This window comes from Emericellopsis cladophorae (genome assembly GCF_022114955.1).
Source record: "Emericellopsis cladophorae strain MUM 19.33 chromosome Unknown NODE_38_length_223118_cov_118_926449, whole genome shotgun sequence".
NCBI lineage: Eukaryota > Fungi > Ascomycota > Sordariomycetes > Hypocreales > Bionectriaceae > Emericellopsis > Emericellopsis cladophorae.
The window spans coordinates 1-16,768 of record NW_026250963.1 but is presented as its reverse complement, the minus strand read 5'-3'; the positions used below and the strand labels follow the sequence as shown (position 1 = coordinate 16,768).

Here is a 16,768-nt window from a genome sequence, read left to right as displayed (position 1 = left end):
TTTCTGGAAACGGATTTACAAAATCGTGCACTTCTTCTTCTGCTTTTGCGTCGCCTGCGGGCGGGGATTCAGAACGGCGCTAGAGGGGGACTTGGTGTCAGCATTCGTGTGACATGGAGAGGGGATCTTGGCATACCGGATGGCCTCATCGAACACGCTCTTGAGATTCCTCTGTGTCAGGGCGGAGCACTCGAGGTACTTGTACGCCTTGATCTCCTTGGCACAAGCAAGCGCCTGCTCGTACGAGACGGGTTCCATGCGCTTCTGGCGAAGGGACTCGAGCGTAGCGGCCTCTTCTCGCAGATCGAGCTTGGTCCCGACGAGGATGATGGGAATGTTGGGCGCGTGGTGGTCAATCTCTGGAAACCACTGTCCACAGTTAGCCGGCATGCCAACCTCCACGAGGCACATATTGTCCCACCTTGGCCTTGACGTTATCGAACGACGGCGGGCTAACGATCGAGAAGCAGATGAGGAAGACGTCGGTCTGGGGATATGACAGAGGGCGCAGACGGTCGTAGTCCTCCTGACCAGCGGTATCCCAGAGGCCCAGACTAATGGGCTTGCCGTCCACCATTACGCTCGCCGAGTAGTTGTCAAAGACTGTAGGAATATATTCGCCTGGGAAGGCATTCGTCGTGTACGAAATGAGTAAACATGTCTTGCCGACCGCACCGTCGCCCGTGACGACGCACTTGAGGGATTGGACGCCTGGCTGAGCCATGGTGGTGGTGGTTGTGTAGCTTGAGGGCCGCGGTGGTGGATCGAAGAAATGCGACGGGAGTTCGCCGGTGCGCGAAGGAACGGTGAAGCGATCTGTGGGGGATCTGTCAACCTGGTGTTCGACGGGCGATGAGGCTCAGAATGCGATGCAATGCTAAGGAGAAACGCAGACGCTTTGCAACGATAAGGCGAGTTGCGGTCAGGACTGGAGTGGTATGTATCGGGCCAAGCAGGGGGATCTCTGACTTCCAGTCGTGACGGAGGCTGGAAAGGCTGGCTGGAGGCTGCTGGCCTGCAGCGCTCAGTCGCCCTATCAGGCGCAATTATCACCAGCCCCGAACTGGTGTGGCGAGTGGGTGGAGTGCACCTTCTTCCTTTTCAAAGATCACAAGGGGTCTCGTACATATTATGCATGGTCTGACTGCTACGATATGCTCCGTAATGCATCAATGTGATTAAACAACTTGATGAACTTGGGCCCTGCCTTTTTGTTCCATCCTTAAGGCTGCCTTATGTTTTTGTAGGGCAACATGAGGGCATATTGAACGGCAACAGTACGCTTTCAATTATGCATCCGATACTCTTATTACGACGAACAGATATCTGCTTCACCATCAGGCCACTACCCACCACCATCATTGTCAGCTCGATCCGGCCCGTGGGCGAGAACAGACTAGGAATTCCCGGTTGGCGCTTACGCCAACAAACCACCAGCTCATTCACACAGGAGTCCGGATAGTCGCTGAGTGACTGGCTTTCCGAATTTCTGGCGTGGCGTGGCTGGCGGTTGGCGCCAAGGAGGTGCTAGCGCCAGCTACAGTGCTCTTTTGCCTTCGCACGCGCTGATTATGGGGGATTGGCTCACAGCTCAGAGCGCCATCCTGAGTTCGGGGCAAGATGGCTTCCTTGTCGGGCGAGTCATCAAGCGATGGTAGTGAACGACCTACCTTTTACGAAGTGGTCTGTCTCAAGTGCGTCTCAAGATAACGACAGGCTTTTACAGCCCTCGCTGTCGTTCGTTCGAGATGGTAACGGGATCGAAATACTTCCGGACAGCAGACGCAATGTCAGTGTTAGACTTGTGCCATCTTTAATTCAGGTCCATAACCCGACGGAGGAGACCACAACGACCAGGCATTATTAGAGCTTCAAGCTTATTTCACCACGAGGCCTTCTGACACCGACACCAGCCGGAATCGGAGCATTACTCGCACCTGGTACTCCGTGGAAGAGCACCCGCAGAGACCTTCGAGCTATGACGAAGCGGGGCGGCCAGCGTGATCGCCCTGTCCAGGACTCCAGGGACTAAAATCCAGGCCAACGAGGTTGATGAGCCGACTCTCGCAGCCACGATCTCGTTGAGTAAAATGCCCTGCAACAAGTCCCGTACAGCCATCGCGGAGGAGTGCCAGTTCTTGCAGTCATTAGAGACGGGTCCTGGAGCTCTTGGTAATGCTGGCTTGGTCGTGCCCCTCCCTCGGCCTCCCCTCTCTGTACCGAGCCTCTCAACGCTCGGAACTCCGGTCAATTACACCATTCAAAAGTCTGCGAGCTCTCCACTTCGTCATCTTTCTCCTCCTCCACCTCTTCAAATCGCAACCGTCGTCAACAAGGAAGCAAGCAAGAAGATCAAAAACCGCTACAATGGTCAAGGCCGGTATGTTCGAGAACCCCACAGGCACACTTGTACAAGACGCACGCCACACTTTATATGAGTGCTTCCCCTGGTCGGCTGCCACACCCTGATGAGCTTGTTTGAGCGGGTTTCTTACGTCGCCATATGGCGGTCGCACCTTGATGGGCTGCCGGCCAGGGACTTCGCGGCATAGGCCTTTCCCATACAACGTGGCCAAGGCCATATTTGTTTAGTTGCATTGGCTAACGGGCGGTTCTTTTTAGTCGCAATCCTCCGTGGAGACAAGAACGTCTCCGGCACCGTCTTCCTCGAGCAGGCCGACGAGTCGTCCCCCACGACCGTCACCTGGGACATCACTGGCAACTCCCCCAACGCCGAGCGTGGCTTCCACATCCACACCTTTGGCGACAACACCAACGGCTGCACCTCTGCCGGTCCTCACTTCAACCCTCACAACCAAACCCACGGTGCTCCCTCTGACGAGAAGCGCCACGTCGGTGACCTCGGCAACGTCAAGACTGACGCTGACGGTAACGCCAAGGGCTCCGTGACCGACAAGCTCATCAAGCTGATCGGCCCCGAGAGCGTCGTCGGCCGCACCGTCGTCATCCACGACGGCACTGATGATCTCGGTAAGGGATCCCACGCCGACTCTCTGAAGACTGGCAATGCTGGCGGCCGTCCCGCCTGCGGTGTCATTGGCATCGCCAACATCTAAGTTCTTTTGAACGAGTTGGGTATCTTCGAAAGATCTTTGGATACAAAAGGCTACGTATTATGAATTGAAAAACGATATTGCCCTGTGGCATTGCGGCTCTCCTGTTGTGCAATCACTGACGATGTGACGTAACGACTCGACGGGTTGCCACTGTGAGGGGTCAGTGTCCCACGTAAAGCTCATGCAGTCTGCCGAATACACCTTTCTCTCAAAACTCGTAACATGCTTCCACACCCTCGAAACATCTACCAAATTAGTGCGAGTAGGTATGGCAAGATATGAAAGTCCCGTCACTTGGCATCGAGTGCCTCGCCGTCATGACACACCCCAAAGTTGGACCCCTCGACCGCCAGCGGTTGCCCCGCGTACGCACGAGCCACGTCGCCCCTGGCTGAGAGCCTGACTGTCTTCGACTCAATTCCACTGGAGGTCCCCATATTTTGCCTCTTCTTGGGGCCACCTTTCCCCAAGTCTGGCCACATCTGGCCACACGACACGCATGGTTCTCCCTTCCACCCTACAATCGATCTTACTTCTCCATCCATATCAGTATCTTTTTCTGATTTTGTATTTGGGAGTCGTCTGATAGCTGGATAGCTGGTTTATCCCCCTATATTTATCTGGTACGTGTCAATTCGATACTGCAGAGGCGATCACCAAGCTTGAATACACTGCTGGGGCGAGCTCTCTGGGATCCACAAGCAAGCTCCCACGCACTACCCTTCAGCCATTGGACTTTCAGAAGCTGACTCTCCGTCATAGTGAATCGCCATCATGTCTAAACCATTCTTTGGCAACGTCAAGAGTGTCCTCAGTGGCGACACACTCATCCTCACGAGCCCCAACAACCCGGCTGCCGAACGAACCTTCTGCCTCGCGTATGTGTCCGCTCCTCATCTTCGCCGTGAAGGCGACGAGCCCTTTGCGTTCCAATCGAGAGAATGCTTGCGAAACCTCGTCGTCGGGAAGACTGTACAATGCACTGTCGCTTACACAATCCCTAACTCGGGTCGTGAATTTGGAACAGCCAAGTTGCAGGATGGCACCGACTTGCCTGATGTTCTTGTCAAGGCTGGATGGGTCAAGGTGCGCGAGGATGCCGGCCGCAAGGACGAGAACGAGGAGGTTGTGGAAAAGCTGGAGAAGCTCCGCTCTCTCGAGAATGATGCCAAGGCTGAGAACAAGGGCCTCCATGCTGGTACCGGCGGCATCATTGAGGTACAGAATGACCTCGGTGGGCCCGAATTCATGAAGACCTGGAAGGGGAAAACTGTCGACGGCATCGTCGAGCGAGTCCTCAGTGGCGATAGGCTGCTCGTGAGGTTGCTGCTTTCTGAGAAGAAGCACGTGCAACCCATGACACTCCTCGCCGGTATCCGAACCCCCTCAACCGAGCGCAACAATCCCTCCACCGGCGGTGTGCAGCCTGCGGAAGAATATGGCAACGAGGCCAAACAATTTGTTGAGGCGAGGCTGCTCCAGCGCCTCGTAAAGGTCGAGATTGTCGGCGCCAGCCCTCAGGGTCAGTTGGTCGCCAATGTGATGCATCCTCGGGGCAACATCGCCGAATTCCTTCTGCAGGACGGCTTGGCTCGCTGCAATGACTTCCACTCGACCATGCTTGGCGAGAAGATGGCTGCTCTGCGGGCCGCTGAGAAACAGGCGCAAGAGAAGAAGCTGCGCCTCTTCAAGCATCACATCGCCAAGGCGGACGGTAGCAACCAGGACATGATTGTGTCCAAGGTTCTCGCTAGCGACACGATTCTTGTCCGCAGCAAGGCCGGTACCAACGAGAAGCGCATCAGCTTCAGCAGTGTCCGCGGCCCTCGCACCAATGAGCCTTCTGAGGCGCCTTACCGGGACGAAGCTAAGGAGTTCCTGCGCCAGAAGATCATCGGCAAGCAGGTCAAGGTCAAGGTGGACGGCACCAAGCCTGCCAATGAAGGGTTCGAGGCTAAGGACGTCGCCACTGTCACGGAAAAGGGCACCAACATTGGTCTTGCTCTCGTGGAGGCAGGGTGGGCCACTGTCGTCCGTCACCGCAACGATGACCCCGACAGGGCACCCAACTACGACGAGTTGCTCGCTGCCCAGGAGAAGGCCAAGGAGGAGAAGAAAGGCATCTGGTCCGGCAAACCCAACAAGGCCAGGCAATACCTAGACTTGGGTGACAACGCCCAAAAGGCCAAGATCATGCTAGCCACCCTGCAGAGACAGAAGAAGGTCCCCGCCATCGTGGACTTTTGCAAAGCCGGATCCCGCTTCACCATTCTGATTCCCCGCGAGAACGTCAAGCTCACCATGGTGCTGGGCGGCATTCGCGCTCCTCGTGCTCCCCGCGCTGATGGCGAGGGCGGCGAGCCATGGGGCAAAGAGGCACTCGACTTGGCCAACCGGCGCTGCAACCAACGCGATTGCGAGGTTGACATTCACGACATGGACAAGGTTGGTGGCTTCATTGGCTCGCTCTACATTGGCCGCGAAAACTTTGCAAAGGTCCTTGTGGAGGAGGGCCTCGCGTCCGTGCACGCATTTTCTGCTGAAAAGTCTGGCAACGCCGCGGAGCTGTTCAACGCGGAGAAAAAGGCCAAGCAAGAGCGCAAGGGCCTGTGGACAAAATGGGATCCTTCGCAAGACGAGGAGCAGGAGGAGGCTGCCGAAGAGGAGGTTGATGAGTCGGCGGCCGCTGTCAACATGGAGAAGCCCACCGACTATCGCGACGTTGTCATCACCAATATTGACGGCAACGGCAAGCTCAAGCTGCAAGAGGTCGGCAAGGGTACCGCTGCTCTGGAGACTTTGATGAATGAGTTCCGCAAGTTCCACCTCAACCCTGCGAATAAGCAGCCGTTGAAGGACGCGCCCAGGACTGGCGAGTTTGTGTCTGCACAGTTCTCTGCTGATGGAGAGTGGTACCGCGCGCGTGTCCGCTCCAACGACCGCACTGCCAAGGTTGCCGAGGTTGTGTACGTGGACTATGGCAACAGCGAGAAGATCCCATGGTCCAAGTTGCGCCGCATGGATCAGCCCCAATTCAGCGTGCAGAAGCTGAAGCCCCAGGCGATTGACGCGTCCCTGTCATTCGTGCAGCTGCCTACCGGCCAAGACTACTTTGCCGACGCCGTTGGCTTCATTGCAGAGCTCACCGAGGGTCGACGCCTGGTGGGTAGCTTCGACTTTGTGGACGCGAAGGAGAACGTCAGCTACGTCACACTTTACGACCCAAAGACGGACAACAAGATGCCGGGTCTGAACGACTCGCTGAACAAGGAGGTTGTACAGCAAGGCTACGGCATGGTGCCCAAGAAGCTCAAGGCCTGGGAGAGGAGTCGCGCATTCGAGGACTACCTGAAGCACCTGACAAAGGTGCAGGATGAGGCGAAACGAGAGAGGCTGGGCATGTGGGAATACGGCGATATCACAGAGGACTGAAAACGTCGTGCATGCAATTGGCACTAATAATACGTATCCGTAGACTGCGTTAATAAATAAGTTGGGTTCTAATCTTGAATGGATGCATAGCGGTGGACGGCGAACTTGCTTAGGTTGGTCGATAATCGATAGATTCGATCGAGCCTGCGTCTGACGATCCCCATTGGACAATTGCCGCAATACCCCGGGTGAAGTGTTGAACTTTTGTCGGGTCGCCCTTTCTCTCTTTATCTCTCCTTCACCGTCCGAGGGGGGACTTTTTGTCAATATGCACCTTCCCTGGTACGAGGACCAATCTCAATTAGGAAGCTCGATGCCTACGATCGCCATGCGCTGAACATTGATAAAGATGGGCACTCTGCCCTTGACTGCAATTGCATCGCGACTGACATCCTGCTCTCCCCATCCCTAGCCTCTCATCTAGTCACAATGAAGCTCCTTGCCGTCACCGCAGCCCTCGGCCTCACCTCGACCGTGAGCGGTTGCTTGCTTGAGCGTGAGATCGCCGCCGAGCGCGAGTATGCACTGACCGGCAAGCGCTCGGAGTACCACGCGCCACCTTCGTCGCGTCAAGCATCGAGCACATTCCCCATCGGCGAGGGCGATCGTTTCGCGGGCGGCTGCGTCACGCCCGTCGGTCTTGGCGTCAATGACCGCGATCTCGAATCCGTCCTGGCGGTCAAGGAGGTCAGATCTGCTCTCAAAGGCCTGAGAAGGGGCTTTCCCGACAAGGTGCAGCTTTTTGAGCCTCCCTTTGAGACATATGAAGGCCGCAAGTTCCATGGTGCCATCGTTGGCGACAACCCAAGGGTGTTCATCATGAGTGGCATCCACGCGCGCGAGCGTGGTGGTCCTGACAATGTCATCTACTTTCTGGCCGATCTGCTGGCCGCCCAGAAGGCTGGCACGGGCGTGAGATATGGCGACAAGAGCTATAGCGCTGAGGACGTGGAGAAGGCGCTGTCTGCCGGCGTCGTGGTCCTCCCTCTGACCAACCCGGACGGCGTGGCATACGACCAGTCCACCGACACGTGCTGGCGCAAGAATCGCAACCCCGAGTCTGCCGTTGGCGCCGCCAACGGTCGCGATATTGGTATCGACCTGAACCGCAACTACGACTTTATCTGGGACTACAACAAGCACTTCTACCCCGACACAGAGCCTGCCTCGGATGACCCTCGCAGTGAGATTTTCTACGGCACTGGGCCGGCATCCGAGCCTGAGACTGAGGCTGTTGTCTGGACTGTCGACCAGTACCAAAACATCACTTGGTTCATGGACCTGCACTCCTACGGTCCCAGCATCCTCTATGCATGGGGAGATGACGAAACCTCCACTGAGAACCCGGACGAGAACTTTGTGAACCCCGAGTTCGATGGCAAGCGTGGCCTCGTTGGCGGCCCCGACCCCCCTAACGCGACCTACAAGGAATACTTCCTCAAGTCGGACCTCGAGATCGAGACGGAGGTCACCAACGCCATGGTCGCGTCCATGCTCAAGTCCGGCGGCTCAGAGTACACAAACTACCCTGCCGTTGGTCTCTATCCCACCTCTGGCGCTAGCAACGACTATGCCATGGGCCGATTCTACGGAAACGTCAGCTGTGGTGCCAGCCGCATGTTTGGCCTGACCATGGAGTTTGGCGAGCGCAGCTCCAGCTTCCGCAGCTGCCCCTTCTATCCTGATGCCGATGAGTACCACCGCAATGTGAGGCAGGTCGGCGCGGGCTTCTTGGAGATGATGCTCCGCGCGGCTGGCGAGGCTGGCGATCCGTTGTACGCTGAGTGCTAGACGGGAGATGACTGCTGCAGACCAGTATAAATGATGCAAGTATCTAGACTAGAGACACACGGCCAGACGCTGTCGAAACGATGAATATGACTGAGCCTTTTGTGGTGACAGGCACTAGGAAACATGACCCGTGATATAGATGCGACATTTCTGTGAGCGCCGAGCGAGTGCTGTGGTGAGTGCCAAGAGCAGCACGTGTTAGTAACCATTGTTAGAGTGTTAGAGCCTTCACACCGCCGTCAACATTCTTTCAGTGTCTCAACTCTTCCATGCAGAGATGTTTCGGGTTGTTACAACACATTTCTCACCGGACAGAGACTTTGTGTGCGGGATTATATGCAGGATCAAAGAAGACCGCGTTGTCAGCTGGACGACACAGAGTCCGTTTAGCAATAAGTTTTATGATGGTTCCTGCTGCGCAGGAAGTTACAACAGCCCATCATCTTGTACACACGGCCGGCTCGCATCGACAAGGAGACGGGTTGGGTTTGGATCTCGGTCTGGGGCCGCCGACATATTAGGCGCCATATCCGGACAAATTGCTTTCTGTTACCCGTGGCACCGTGAATTACGATTGCGTGAACTCACCATCAGAAAGCTGCATCCATTACGGAGGAGGGCGAGAATGGCGTAGGAATAACAATCTCGATGAGTGTGTAGGGTAGCTCAATGTCCAGACGGTGAAACCGGACAGTCCAGGAAATATACGCACGTAGTACTACCAACTGATGCAAATCTTGTATCACTGCCGGATGGCAAAGGCCGGAGGTGATCAAATCGACATTGTCAGTGGACCGGCTAATGCGCAAGGAGTGTTGGCTTTGGTCGACGGTGGCTGTACGTACCTCGAACGCCTTATGGCACGTCTCCACCGGAACAACACATTGCGTATGTGCTGGAGACGTGGGCGCCTTCGCCAAGTCAACTTGAAGAGATTTTGGCATTGACAGGTTCCATCCCACGCAACTACAGCGCGGCGTCCAGCCGTTCATCATCCCGCCAGACGTAGGTGGCCCCGCAGGCGCCGGACCACTGTGCTCCATCCACCCAGGACCGTGACTGAGGTAGCTGCAGCAGGAGGGGCTCCTTCCCAACGTTGGAGGGTCCTGGTCTCCATTTTTTGCATCACGCAGCGTCACAACAAATATCCTCTCAAGCCCGCCGCCATTGTCAGTTTTTCTCCTTTTCTTTTCTTTTCAATTCTTCATTCTCTCAATCAAGATACCCATCAAACTCATCCACCATGTCTACTTCTCTCGATCAGCTCAAGGCCACCGGCACGGTACGTTCTTCACCCCGACTTCCGCTCGCTCCATACCCGTACCCCCCCACTATGATGTCGCCGGGTGTTCTGCCCCTCTGTGACGTTGGAGGGGTCGCGACGAGACTGCTGAAGTGAAGCTCTTAAGCAACCAAGATTTCATTCAGCACTTCTGCGACGGTCTCAGACTTGAGCACGGGGAAATTTGAGCAATCTTTTTTGAACACATTTCAATGGTAAAGAATCATGGCTGACTTTACTCTATCCGACAGGTCGTCGTGTCCGACTCTGGTAAATTCCCGCATCCCGCACCTCCGACTCACCGGACAAGCTAACCCCGAACTCCCTCTCAACAGGTGACTTTGCTTGTAAGCGCGCCAATATGTATTCCTGAGGGAACCGCAGACACTGACAGTAGACAGCCATTGCCAAGTACAAGCCCCAGGATGCCACCACCAACCCCTCCCTGATCCTCGCTGCCTCCAAGAAGACCGAGTATGCTCAGCTCATGGACGACGCTATTGCCTACGGCAAGAAGCAGGGCGGTGACATTGACTCTCAGGTCGAGCACGCTCTCGACCGTCTCCTCGTCGAGTTCGGCCGGGAGATTCTCAAGATCGTCCCCGGTAAGGTCTCCACCGAGGTCGACGCCCGCTTCTCTTTCGACACCAACGCCTCCGTCGAGAAGGCTCTCCACATCATCGACCTGTACAAGCAGGAGGGTGTCGAGAAGGAGCGCGTCCTCATCAAGATCGCCTCCACCTGGGAGGGTATCAAAGCCGCCGAGATCCTTCAGCGCGACCACGGCATCAACTGCAACCTTACCCTCATGTTCTCCCAGACTCAGGCTATCGCCGCCGCCGAGGCCAACGCCTACCTCATCTCTCCCTTCGTCGGCCGCATCCTTGACTGGTTCAAGGCTGCCAACAAGAAGGAGTACTCCAAGGAGGAGGACCCCGGTGTCGCCTCGGTCAAGTCTATCTTCAACTACTACAAGAAGTTCGGCTACAAGACTATTGTCATGGGTGCCTCTTTCCGCAGCACTGGCGAGATCACCGAGCTTGCTGGCTGTGACTACCTGACCATCTCCGTAAGCTCTCCCACATGTGAGCGCCGTGAAGGCGAAACTGACTCTGTGAACAGCCCAACCTGCTCGAGGATCTGTCCAACTCCTCCGAGGCCGTCCCCAAGAAGCTTGACGCCAGCCAGGCCTCATCTCTCGACATTTCCAAGAAGTCGTACATCAACGACGAGGCTCTGTTCCGCTTCGACTTCAACGAGGACCAGATGGCCGTCGAGAAGCTCCGCGAGGGTATCTCCAAGTTCGCTGCCGACGCTATCACTCTCAAGGGCATCCTCAAGGAGAAGCTGTCCTCGTAGACGGCTTGGACAAAAGATCTACCCAAATAAAAAGAATAGTAATCAAGCTCATTTGTCACGACGGATAATGGGTCATGAACGAAAATATTTATGCGATAGATCCATGAATGCAAAACCCAACTAAAGTTTGAACTCACTTATTTCCAGTTGATGTCTTATCACCCAACGCCGTACTAGTAGTAATGCCCAATCCAGATTGCCCACCAAACGCCATTCTGCAGCCGTCTAATCAGTATTACAAGGGATTGTAGCCGTCGGTCATCGTCGCAAGGATCCCTATTCCTCACTGGTGCCCTCCGATTCGCGACACCGGACCTGCAATGTCTTGTGCTTGAAGCCCCCACCAGCCGACGCCTCCACGACGAGGGCGGTCAGTGCCTCGCCTTTGACGCACGCAGAGTCGAGGCCAAAGGTGTACTTTGACTCCTTGTAGCCGGTCTTGGCGTCGTGTCCGTACACCACCGTCCGACGCAGACGCCGGGGCAGGCGCAGCTGGTGGAGGTTCCAGGCGTCGGTCCAGCGTTCGCCCTTGTGACCATCACTGGGCAGGGCAATGCGACGATCAAAAGGAATGATTGAGGTATCCATGTCAGCATCCTCGTCATCCGGAGGAGAATGCGCATCTCCGGGATCCTCCTCATGCCTCTTGTTGAGTCGAGGTGCCTCGCCCTCCTTCTGGCGGATTTCCTCCCGGGGATACGACAGCGTGCGCATATTCATGACAGCCCATGGATCCTGCTTCTCCAGCTCTACGCCGGGCACAAGGCCAGCGTGGACAATGTACATCCCCAATTGATCCACGGTGAGGATAGCGGGCAGCGCGCTGAGCCATTTGATGTGGTCCTTGCTAAGGTGTCGGGCTAGCACGAGGTCTCGCAGCCCCCCCTCTGGATCCTGATCTAGTTGGGTCTTGAGATCTTTACTGACACCATATTGCTCCTCAATGGCATCGTGCGCAAGAAGGATTCTGTCCTCGTGGTTGCCGCGCACTGCGCTGGCGTTCAAGGCCATGAGTCTCGACACCACGCCGGCGGAGTCGGGTCCCTTGTTGATCATGTCACCCACGGCAATGACGTGGTCATTCGCTCCGTTATAAGATGCCTCTTCAAGTAGCGCTTGAAGTTCGGTGTCCATGCCGTGGATGTCACCAATGATGATCAATCGCCGACCATTTTCTTGTGTGGGAACGTACTGTTCGGGCAGGGCCTCGATAATTTTCAAGCCCTCGAAGGCGGGTCGATCGAACTGGCCGTACGACATTGGCAGATCGGCCTTGTTAAGCCGGATTTCCGGGCGGTTGACTTCTTCAAGGCGGTCTTCTTGTTCGGTAGGTTGTGTCGCGTGCGCTACGGTTTCTCGTTGGAAGGACTGGACGGAGAGACGCGTGGCGCCGAGGTAGACGCTAAAGAGGATGAAGGCTGTTGCCGCCAAGACCAGTATTCTCCGGTGTGAGAAGTGCGGAATCATGCTGAGAGGGGCGGACCGCCGTGGCCGTGGCCAGCGTGAGGATGGAGGAGGATTGCGAAAGAAGCCCGCAAGCTGGGTGATCCTAATGTAACGTGCGGATTGACTAGGCGATGAATGCGTGACGCGAAAGCAGCGATTGCCTCCGTTCGAGAAGAGATGGAAGACGAGGAAGAGAGAAGAGATAGTGTGGTGATGATGGCGTAGATGAAAGAAAGGGCAAGAACAGCTGGGGAAATGGGTTGCGGAAGCGAAGTGAGCCTGCGTAGTAACATTGAACCTTCCCAAGCTGTTTGACGAAACAGGAAGGCCCCTGTAACCCCGGTTTTTGCTGTTGAAACTTGGCTACCGACGACCGTAGGCGGCACGCGAGCAGTTACCCCCTGCCAGGGCCCAGCACGCTGACGACTATTTCATCTCATATTCCCCCTTGGCGATCAGCATTGCCAAACTGGTTGAGTGGCCGGGCGCGTGTAACTATATACTCTTAAACACATCGCGGAATTGTGACCAAGCACAAGTTTCTGCCACGGCTCTCGCGCGTATAAGTGCCTGTGCGAAATCATGACGTTGAAGTTCTAACGGCGTCGAACATGAGCAGACACACGTATGGACGTAGCCGTTGTCAACCACGCCAAGCGCTTGTTACCTGACCTACCTTTCTTCAAGTGGGCGGTCATTAGTAGAATTTCTATCTGCCTCGGTGTTAAACCTTTCCCCGACCATCTTGCGGATCAGCACGACTGGACATCAAGTTGAGCCCAGTGTGTACTCATCTTCATATCAGATCGCGGCTTTTGGGTCTATACTTTGTTCAGATCCTTATGTTTCTACACCGGATAAATTTCTCGATGTAGCATCCTTCGCACAAACATCCGGTCCCAAGCACGCTGCTGGCAAAGGGTGATAATGCCATCATTCGCGCTCGTACCTGGTAGAGTTCTAAGTGAAATCGCTGTAAAGCATTTCGTTCGTAAAATCATAGTGTACAGTTTTTTTTGTACAGATTACACGTCCGGAACCACCGGTTGGCGATTTCCAAATGGCGTTGGTCTCTTGTTCAGCCCTTGTCTTCATGCACTTCCGTCCCGGGACCCGACACGCTTGTTGGTCGTGATGCTTCATGCGCCCTGGTCTTTCTTCATCTGCGCCTCCTTCTGTGCTGCTAGTTCTGCCCGGTACTTCTCGTTCTCAACCTCACGCCAGTCCATGGGTATGGGCTCGTTTCCGCTGGTCTCCTTGACGCCTCCCGCGAACGCTGCCTTGCCTGCGTATAGTTGGTATCCTTTGCCACCCTCGGCGCTCTCCATCGTGCGGTACGCGACGGGCATGTTCCCGCGGAAACGCTTCCGCATGTCTACCATACCGCGCTTACACTCGCCAAAACCCTTCTTGAGTTGTTTGCATTGGAGAGGGAGGGTGTCGACGAGCGGTTCGCGAAGGCACTCAGAGGCGCTATTGCGCTGGACCATGACGCAGTCTGACTCTTGAAGACATTGCGCGAGAGCCTCGCCTGAAAACGTCAGTTCGGTAGTCGGCATAGAGAATGGATGAACTTACGGAGCTCTTTGCACGAGGACGGCATTGCTGCGAAATGTGTTGTAAATAAATAGACTTTCTGGTAGCAACGGAGGATCGCGGCATCATGCAATTTAATGTGGCTGGTGACGGGTCTGGTATGTGGCGCATGTGGCGCATGCTCTAATGTCTTGGCCAAACTACACGTACATCTGCCATACCGCTATCATGCCGCTATCATAAGACAATTGTTGCACATTTGTTGGGCGAATATTTCATTATCGAGGTATGGGCGGCTACTTCCTGGGTGAGACATCCGCAGCCTGTTCACCCGGGCATGTCAACAGTCAGCCCTACCATTTCCCCTTGAGGGCGTCTTCCTTCCGTGGTAAGTGGCGGTAAACATCATGCATGACAAGGACCTTTTTGCATGTGACATCACGCCTCTCGCCTGGCGCCGATCCGCCAGTCGAAAGAAATTCCCGTCTTCGACATTGCCATCATCCTGTCGCCAGCCATGGCGCACTCGTGCCATTGCTAACTTTCACATAATACAGACGCAAAAATGCCCGTTCCATTTCTTGGGAGATTGCACCTGTAGGTCTCCTGTCTTCAGTACGGTGTATGTCGAGACGCTAATGGTTCGGCTGCAGCACAGAGTACGTCGCTCTAGTCGGCTCGTTCTTATTTGTCGGGCTCGAGGCAATCATTCGAGTCCTGACGCTGGCCTTGCGTGAGTAGTTGCCCGCCAGCAGACTGCTGAGACACGCATGAGACTGACTAGCTGCTCCCAGCGCCCTTCTTGGTCAACCTATTCTACCGAGCGTCGCGTCGCATATTCCTCAAGTTCTCATCGCCAGCCCAAAATAAGGCCGACAACAGGAAGAAGTGTATGTCTCTCTCTCAAACAATGATTGACGTTGTCTGACATGCCCAGCCGTATCCACTTCTGTTCGCGACGCGGCCGATTTTGTTGAGCTCTGCCGGCTATGGGGCTATGAGGCCGAAGAGCACATTGTACAGACCAAGGATGGCTTCCTTCTCGGCGTCCACCGGCTGCAGTGGCGCAAAGGTGAGGAGGGACAACAGGTCAACAGTGGGCCGACAAGCATGAAGAAAAGAGTCGCCTATCTGCATCATGGGCTGCTCATGAACTCGGAGGTGTGGGTCGCGCAAACCGATGAGCAGCGCTGTTTGGCGTTCGAGCTAGTAGAGAGAGGCTTCGATGTCTGGGTAAGAACCCCGGAGTGTGATGTTGGGAGCAACTCAAATGGCTAACCTTCCAGTTTGGCAACAATCGAGGCAACAAATATTCAAAGAAGTCGATCCACTCGTCGCCTGATTCACTCAAATTCTGGGACTTCTCCATTGACGAGTTCGCCTTCCACGATATTCCCGATTCAATCGAGTACATCCTCGACACCACCGGCCAGAAGAGCCTGTCATACATTGGCTTTTCACAAGGCACCGCCCAGGCTTTCGCAACCCTGGCGATCCATCCCAAGCTCAACAGCAAAGTCAATGTGTTTATTGCCCTTGCGCCTGCGATGGCGCCCGCGGGCCTGTCTAACGGAATCGTGGACTCTTTGGTGAAGGCTTCGCCTCAAGTACTGTTCCTCCTTTTCGGACGGCGGTCCATTCTCAGCTCAGCAACCATGTGGGAAACACTGCTCTACCCGCCCTTGTTCAGCCGGGTCATCGATATGGGTCTCTCATTCTTATTCAACTGGCAAACCAAAAACATCTCAGCAAGCCAGAAACTGGCGGCGTACCCGCATCTATATTCCTTCACCAGCACCAAGTCAGTCGTCCACTGGTTCCAAATCATTCGCAACCGCTCGTTCCAGATGTACGACGACAACGTCCAGCAACCCATGAGCGTCACAAACTCCAACAAATTTTCGAAAGTTGCCAAATACCCCACACGCAACATCCGCACGCCCGTGGTCCTTGTGTATGGCGGTAGTGATTCCTTGGTCGATATTAAGGCAATGCTCAAGGAACTCCCTCCCCAGACCGTTGCCACTGAGATTCCGCATTACGAGCACCTTGACTTTCTCTGGGCGCGCGACGTCGACATTCAAGTCTTCCAGCACGTGTTTGATGCTCTGGACAGCTTCACCGATGCCGGTCACACCAAGGAAGAGTACGATCGGTACTTCACCGCCCGCCAGGAGAGTTTGATAGGATCAGGCTTCACCCCCGGGCACCACCCGCGCGGCAGTGAGAGCGAGGCGTCGACAATCGCCACGGGGAACGACATGCCCGAACACATCCGCCATCGAGCCATTGAGCCACGCCCAAATCCCAAAATTGCCAATGGCTCGGATGAGGCCGGATGGTCGACTTCGCCCGAGACGACGACGCCCACCAGAGCCACCCATTTTGTCGATGGCGAGTCGCCCTTCACTCGTCCCAACAGAAGCCGCGTCCGTCACGGAAGCGGCACCAGCATCAGCCTCGACGGTAAAGGCATCAGCCTTGGAGCCAGTAAGACAGCCACCAGCGTGGTCACACCCACATCAGTCGGTCTGTCTTCTTCGCAGGAAAGGAAGGCGAAGAAGAAGGAGTAATGGACGGTTTGAGATAGAGAAATATCTGGAGAACGTGAAATGTGGTAGCGAAGAGGACGATTAATGCTATGAATATCAGTAATTTGGGGTTAGACGCGCGAAAGGATTTGTTTGTAGCCATGGTGCAAAAGGTGCAATGGAGGAACGCTTAGATTTGGGAAGATGGTTCGCTCCCAATGTTGTATCGGCAGCTTCTATAACGTGATTGATAAGCGAATGTCCCAGACAAGCGAATGTCCCACAAATCGCAACACCACGAACAAGATCGTCAA

General features: G+C 55.2%; 8 protein-coding genes across 8 annotated transcripts; 5 read left to right on the top strand and 3 right to left on the bottom strand.

Moving 5' to 3' along the window:
• Window positions 1-15: 15 nt before the first annotated feature.
• On the bottom strand, window positions 16-724 carry J7T54_007471 (uncharacterized protein; the record flags this gene model as incomplete). The annotated part of the gene is made up of 3 exons (XM_051507934.1): window positions 16-79; window positions 137-369; window positions 422-724. The coding sequence occupies 3 exons, from the start codon at window positions 722-724 to the stop codon at window positions 16-18; spliced, it is 600 nt and encodes a 199-aa protein (XP_051360851.1).
• Window positions 725-2,367: 1,643 nt separating this feature from the next.
• On the top strand, window positions 2,368-3,077 carry J7T54_007470 (uncharacterized protein; the record flags this gene model as incomplete). Its single annotated transcript, XM_051507933.1, has 2 exons — window positions 2,368-2,380; window positions 2,623-3,077. The coding sequence occupies 2 exons, from the start codon at window positions 2,368-2,370 to the stop codon at window positions 3,075-3,077; spliced, it is 468 nt and encodes a 155-aa protein (XP_051360850.1).
• Window positions 3,078-3,851: 774 nt separating this feature from the next.
• Window positions 3,852-6,509, top strand: J7T54_007469 (uncharacterized protein; the record flags this gene model as incomplete). Its single annotated transcript, XM_051507932.1, has 1 exon — window positions 3,852-6,509. The coding sequence occupies one exon, from the start codon at window positions 3,852-3,854 to the stop codon at window positions 6,507-6,509; it is 2,658 nt and encodes an 885-aa protein (XP_051360849.1).
• A 429-nt stretch (window positions 6,510-6,938) lies between these two features.
• Window positions 6,939-8,300, top strand: J7T54_007468 (uncharacterized protein; the record flags this gene model as incomplete). The annotated part of the gene is made up of 1 exon (XM_051507931.1): window positions 6,939-8,300. One exon carries the CDS (start codon window positions 6,939-6,941, stop codon window positions 8,298-8,300), a length of 1,362 nt encoding a protein of 453 aa, XP_051360848.1.
• Window positions 8,301-9,543: 1,243 nt separating this feature from the next.
• Window positions 9,544-10,941, top strand: J7T54_007467 (putative transaldolase; the record flags this gene model as incomplete). The annotated part of the gene is made up of 5 exons (XM_051507930.1): window positions 9,544-9,582; window positions 9,834-9,852; window positions 9,918-9,929; window positions 9,984-10,651; window positions 10,705-10,941. 5 exons carry the CDS (start codon window positions 9,544-9,546, stop codon window positions 10,939-10,941), a joined length of 975 nt encoding a protein of 324 aa, XP_051360847.1.
• Window positions 10,942-11,217: 276 nt separating this feature from the next.
• On the bottom strand, window positions 11,218-12,408 carry J7T54_007466 (Serine/threonine-protein phosphatase-like protein; the record flags this gene model as incomplete). The annotated part of the gene is made up of 1 exon (XM_051507929.1): window positions 11,218-12,408. One exon carries the CDS (start codon window positions 12,406-12,408, stop codon window positions 11,218-11,220), a length of 1,191 nt encoding a protein of 396 aa, XP_051360846.1.
• A 1,118-nt stretch (window positions 12,409-13,526) lies between these two features.
• J7T54_007465 (uncharacterized protein) lies at window positions 13,527-13,990 on the bottom strand (the record flags this gene model as incomplete). The annotated part of the gene is made up of 2 exons (XM_051507928.1): window positions 13,527-13,918; window positions 13,966-13,990. The coding sequence occupies 2 exons, from the start codon at window positions 13,988-13,990 to the stop codon at window positions 13,527-13,529; spliced, it is 417 nt and encodes a 138-aa protein (XP_051360845.1).
• A 221-nt stretch (window positions 13,991-14,211) lies between these two features.
• J7T54_007464 (lipase -like protein) lies at window positions 14,212-16,496 on the top strand (the record flags this gene model as incomplete). The annotated part of the gene is made up of 5 exons (XM_051507927.1): window positions 14,212-14,311; window positions 14,582-14,656; window positions 14,718-14,813; window positions 14,861-15,156; window positions 15,210-16,496. The coding sequence occupies 5 exons, from the start codon at window positions 14,212-14,214 to the stop codon at window positions 16,494-16,496; spliced, it is 1,854 nt and encodes a 617-aa protein (XP_051360844.1).
• Between the last annotated feature and the right edge of the window lie 272 nt (window positions 16,497-16,768).